The sequence below is a fragment of the Uranotaenia lowii genome, chromosome 1, assembly GCF_029784155.1.
Source record: "Uranotaenia lowii strain MFRU-FL chromosome 1, ASM2978415v1, whole genome shotgun sequence".
Taxonomy (NCBI): domain Eukaryota; kingdom Metazoa; phylum Arthropoda; class Insecta; order Diptera; family Culicidae; genus Uranotaenia; species Uranotaenia lowii.
The window spans coordinates 195,363,369-195,368,249 of NC_073691.1; the positions used below are offsets into that span (position 1 = coordinate 195,363,369).

Consider the following 4,881-nt stretch of genomic DNA (forward strand, 5'->3'; position numbering starts at 1 on the left):
ACATAAAGGGAGCTTTCGATGCAGTCTCAATAGAGGTGTTGTCAGACAAGTTGCACTCCCGGGGTCTGCCTCCTTTATTGAACAACATCTTATACAGCTTGCTTTGTGAGAAACATCTGAACTTTGCTCACGGGGATCTTGCTGTTAGAAGGTCCTCTTACATGGGCCTCCCGCAGGGTTCATGTTTGAGTCCACTTTTGTATAACTTTTATGTAAGCGACATCGACAGTTGTATCTCTGAAGGCTGCACTCTAAGACAACTTGCAGATGACGGCGTGGTGTCTGTCACAGGATCTACTGAGTCTCATCTGCACGGGCCTTTACTAGATACTTTAGACAGATTGTCTTCCTGGGCTTTGGGGCTTGGGATTGAGTTTTCTCCACAGAAAACAGAGATGGTTGTTTTCTCTAGAAAACATAGACCTGCTCAACCTCAGCTTCAACTCCTTGGTAGAACTATCACACAATCGAGGTGTTTTAAGTATCTTGGGGTTTGGTTTGATTCCAAATGTACTTGGAGAGCTCACGTTGAGTATCTGAAAGGAAAATGCCAACAAAGAATGAATTTTCTCCGATCAATCACTGGCACCTGGTGGGGAGCCCATCCAGAAGATCTTATCAAATTGTATCGAACAACTATTCTCTCAGTGATGGAATATGGTGGCTTCTGTTTTCAATCGGCTGCCAAAACACACCTCATAAAACTCAAGCGAATCCAATACCGTTGTCTTCGCATCGCTTTGGGTTGTATGCCATCAACGCATAATATGAGTCTCGAAGTTTTGGCAGGTATACTCCCTCTAAAAGATCGATTAAGTTTACTATCTCTTCGGTTCCTCATCAGGTGTGAGGTCATGAACCCATTGGTGATTGCAAATTTCGAAAGGCTACTTGAGCAAAATCTTCAAACCAGATTTATGTCTATATACCATATCTTCATGTCAATGCAGGTAAACCCTTCTTCGTATTCTCCAACTCGTGTTTGTAACCCGGACTACGACAATTCTTCTGTCCAGTTTGATTTGTCTATGCAGCAGGAAATTCATGGAATCCCGGAACAACATCGTACACTCATTGTTCCTCGGATTTTTGATGCGAAATATAGACACGTCAATGCTGATAAAATTTACTTCACTGATGGTTCCCTCATCGATGATTGTACAGGGTTTGGAGTGTTCAACCAAATTTATAGTGCCTCGTACAGTCTTCAAGCTCCATGCTCGGTGTATATCGCTGAGTTGGCGGCTATCCATTGGGCTCTTGACAGCGTAGCCTCACAACCGGTCGAACACTACTATATTGTCACGGATAGTCTCAGCTCTGTTGAAGCAATCCGTTCGATAAGACCAGGAAAGAACTCACCGTATTTCCTCGGAAAGATTCGAGATATTCTGACCACTTTATCAAGACGTTGCTTTTCCATCACCTTTGTCTGGGTCCCCTCACATTGCTCGATATTAGGCAATGAGAGGGCAGATTCCCTTGCAAAGGTGGGTGCGATGGAAGGCAACATTTACCAGCGTGAAATCGTCTTCAACGAATTCTACTTCTTGGCGCGAAGAAACTCTATTGTCAACTGGCAGCGCAGATGGGACGAGGATGAGTTGGGTCGGTGGCTCCACTCGATTATCCCAAAGGTAAGCCTTAAACCCTGGTTTAATAGGTTGGATCTGAGTCGGGATTTTATTCGTGTATTTTCCCGTCTCATGTCCAATCATTATTCCTTAAACGCGGTACTCTATCGTTTTGATATTGCTGGCAGCAAATTGTGTAGTTGCGGCCAAGGTTACCATGACATCGAGCATATTGTTTGGTCGTGTGAGGTCCATCTTGTCGCCAGAACGAATTTAATAGACTCCCTTCGGGCCCGAGGAAAACCACCCAACGTTCCAATGAGGGACGTGCTCGCTGTGAAAGACTTGGACTACATGTTCGAAATCTACCTTTTTCTAAAAGCTATCGATCTACGTCTATAATTCTTTTTATTTTCATATTTCGCATTCCTTTCATTCTTCTTTCTTCTGAAAAAGTGTTAAGCTAAGCAGACCATTGTAAACAAACTAAAAACGGATTTGGCTCCTTAAAACTTAACGGTATGAGCCGTTTCAAATAAAGATATTATAAAAAAAAAAAAACTATCAGTATAGCGAAAATTCTCCAAGAGTTCCAACGTTCCTTTGGACCTGTGACGACGGATGAAGATTGTTAACTGAAGAGCCTTCTGCAATTCATTCTACCAGTCGAGCAGGTTTTTTTGAGGTCCGTTTTGGTCTTTCTTGTAAAGCTGCTTTCGGATCGGTCACAATCTTCCTTTTGGTAGCCTTCGGTCCTGGTTTGGATTCAAGCTGCTCAGAATCTGAAAGGCATAAGTATTGGAGTTAAAAGTTCATGTACTTGATTTATATTTCTCTTTTTTTAGTTCCGAAGCTTTATTAATCAAATTGCAAAGGGTCAACCTTACCGTGACAATTCGATGGCAATTTATGAGATTCTTGTTCCGCATCAGATGACATCCCCTTGTGTGAGGTTGGCCACAGCTTCAGATGACTTACCGGGCGCCTGTAAATAACACCATCTTCGCTGGCCACATGCACGTCGACGCCTTTTCTACGAACAACTCTGTACTTTGCCGACTGGAAACCAGGACACAATTTGCGTAAGTCATAATTCCTCATCATCACCGTATCACCCACTTTTATGTTAGATTTCTTGGCGTGTCGACGTTCATCTGCATAGATTTTGCCTTGCATTTTTTTAATGGCATCATTATCTCGCACCTCTTCATCGCGACTCCAATATGGTTCGGTTCTCAAAGAAGGTAACAGATCTTTCGCTGGTCTTCCCGTCAAAAGTTCCACTGGAGTCTTTCCGGTCACTGAATGAGGCCTAGTGTTATACGCATATACATACTCCTGAACAGCTTTTCGCCAATCCTGCTTCATAACCTTGGCTATTTTTAGTGCTCGTAGAATACCCTGGTTTTGTCGCTCGACCAGACCATTCATTTGAGGCCAGTATGGAATGGTGTTAATTAATCTTACATTTTTGCTGGTACAATATGACTTAAATTCTTCACTTGAGAAAGGAGGTCCATTATCGGCACGTATTGTTTCGGGATAAGTGTGAATTTTGAAGATATTTTCTAACGCTTCAATAGTATGGGATGCATTTGTCGACTTCATTTCAATGACGGTCAGAAACCTACTGTAATAATCTACAACAACCAAAAAGGTCGCGCATTCTTTTGCTGAGAAAAAATCCATGGCCAATTCTTGCCAAGATCGATCTGGCATTTCTTTGCGCGTCATCGGCTCTGGAGGATGCTGCGAACTAACAGCTGCACACCCGGCACATTCTTGGATTCGGTGAGCAACATCTTTATCCATACATGGCCACCAAACATTTTCTCTGAGATTCCTTTTCATTGTTACTGAACCTGGATGACCACGATGAGCAATATCTAGAGCCTTCTGTCGCAAACTTGTGGGCAGCACTATTCTGTTTTCTCTCACCAAAATACCATTAGCTATCCCTAATTCCTTACTGAATGCTTCGTATTGATAAAGCTCTGGTGGCCAAGAACCGGACTCCACAGCTTTCATGACAATTTTCATTAATTGATCATTTTCAGTTTCCTTTTTTATGTCTTCAAGAGTAATGGCAGATGGCCCTTCTCCTATTCCGCAAACATAATGTTCAGAACTCTCATCGAAAGAGTTTTCCGATTGAGGGCATAATCTTGAGAAACAGTCCGAAATATTATCTGCACCTGGTATGTATTTAATAGAAAAATCGTATGGTTGTAACCTCAGTGCCCAAGCTTCAGCCCTTGAACACGCACGTTTTCCTTCGCGATGTTTTCCGCCATAGATGTATTCAAGGGTTTTATGGTCCGTAAAGATGGTAAAGTGCATTCCAAATAAATAAGCATAAAATTTTTCAACAGCCCAAACTACCGAAAGGGCTTCCCTTTGAGTTTGAGGGTATACCCTCTCCGTTTTCGTAAGACCCTTGGATGCATAGCTTATTATGCGAGACTCTTTCTGTTCATTTTTCTGGACTAGTACCGCTCCAAGACCCACTGGGGATGCATCTACATATAACTCAGTGGTATCCTTTGGGTCGAAATAGCCCAATCGATGAACAGTTTTGGTTAGCTCATTGCGCAAATCATTGAATGCTTGACGTTGCTCGAGTCCAAATATTTCTACATCTCCTCTAATAAATTTCCTTATGGCTTCAGTTCTAGTTGAAAGATGCGGTATGAATTGGCCCACAAAGTTTATCAAGCCCAAAAAGCTTCTTGCTTCGTCCTTAGTTTCAGGCGCCCTGAAATTCTGAATGGGTTTAATTTTATCTTCAGCGGGACTAATGCCAGTACTGTTTATTTTGAATCCTAAAATTTCGAGCTCCTCAACACCGAATAAGCATTTGCTGTGGTTCAGCATTGCATTGTTCTCTTTGAGAACATGCAGCACCTGATTTAACCGTCGATCGTGCTCCTCCAGAGTTTTTCCGCTTACGACTATGTCGTCGATATACACCACAACGCCCTTTATACCAGCCAACATTTCGCTCATTATGCGTTGAAATATTTCCGGCGCACAATTAATTCCGAAATTAAGCCTCTTGAACCTCATTAAGCCTCTACTTGTCATAAAAGTAGTTACATCTCGCGATTCTGGGTGTAACTCAACATGGTGATAAGCAGACGTGATGTCCAATTTTGAAAATATTTTGGAACCTCTAAATTTATTTAACAACGTGTCAATGAGTGGTAATGGGTAATGCTCTCGTTTTATTGCCTGGTTAGGATACCGCATATTAATGCAAAGGCGGACGTCATTCGTTCCTTTTGGAACAACGACCATAGGTGATATC

At 42.3% G+C, this 4,881-nt stretch overlaps 1 protein-coding gene across 1 annotated transcript; it reads right to left on the reverse strand.

The window, feature by feature from the left end:
- Positions 1–2,228: 2,228 nt before the first annotated feature.
- On the reverse strand, positions 2,229–4,580 carry LOC129738268 (uncharacterized protein K02A2.6-like). Its single transcript, XM_055729451.1, has 2 exons — positions 2,462–4,580; positions 2,229–2,356 (listed from the first exon to the last, which is right to left on the reverse strand). The coding sequence occupies exons 1-2, from the start codon at positions 4,578–4,580 to the stop codon at positions 2,229–2,231; spliced, it is 2,247 nt and encodes a 748-aa protein (XP_055585426.1).
- Positions 4,581–4,881: the final 301 nt, after the last annotated feature.

Excerpts from the sequence above, each read along its gene's own strand:
- LOC129738268 (XM_055729451.1), bottom strand. The coding sequence starts at position 4,580 with ATGAGCGAAATGTTGGCTGGTATAAAGGGCGTTGTGGTGTATATCGAC. Across the intron at positions 2,357-2,461 it reads ATTGCCATCGAATTGTCACG|ATTCTGAGCAGCTTGAATCC; the intron begins GTAAGGTTGACC and ends TATGCCTTTCAG.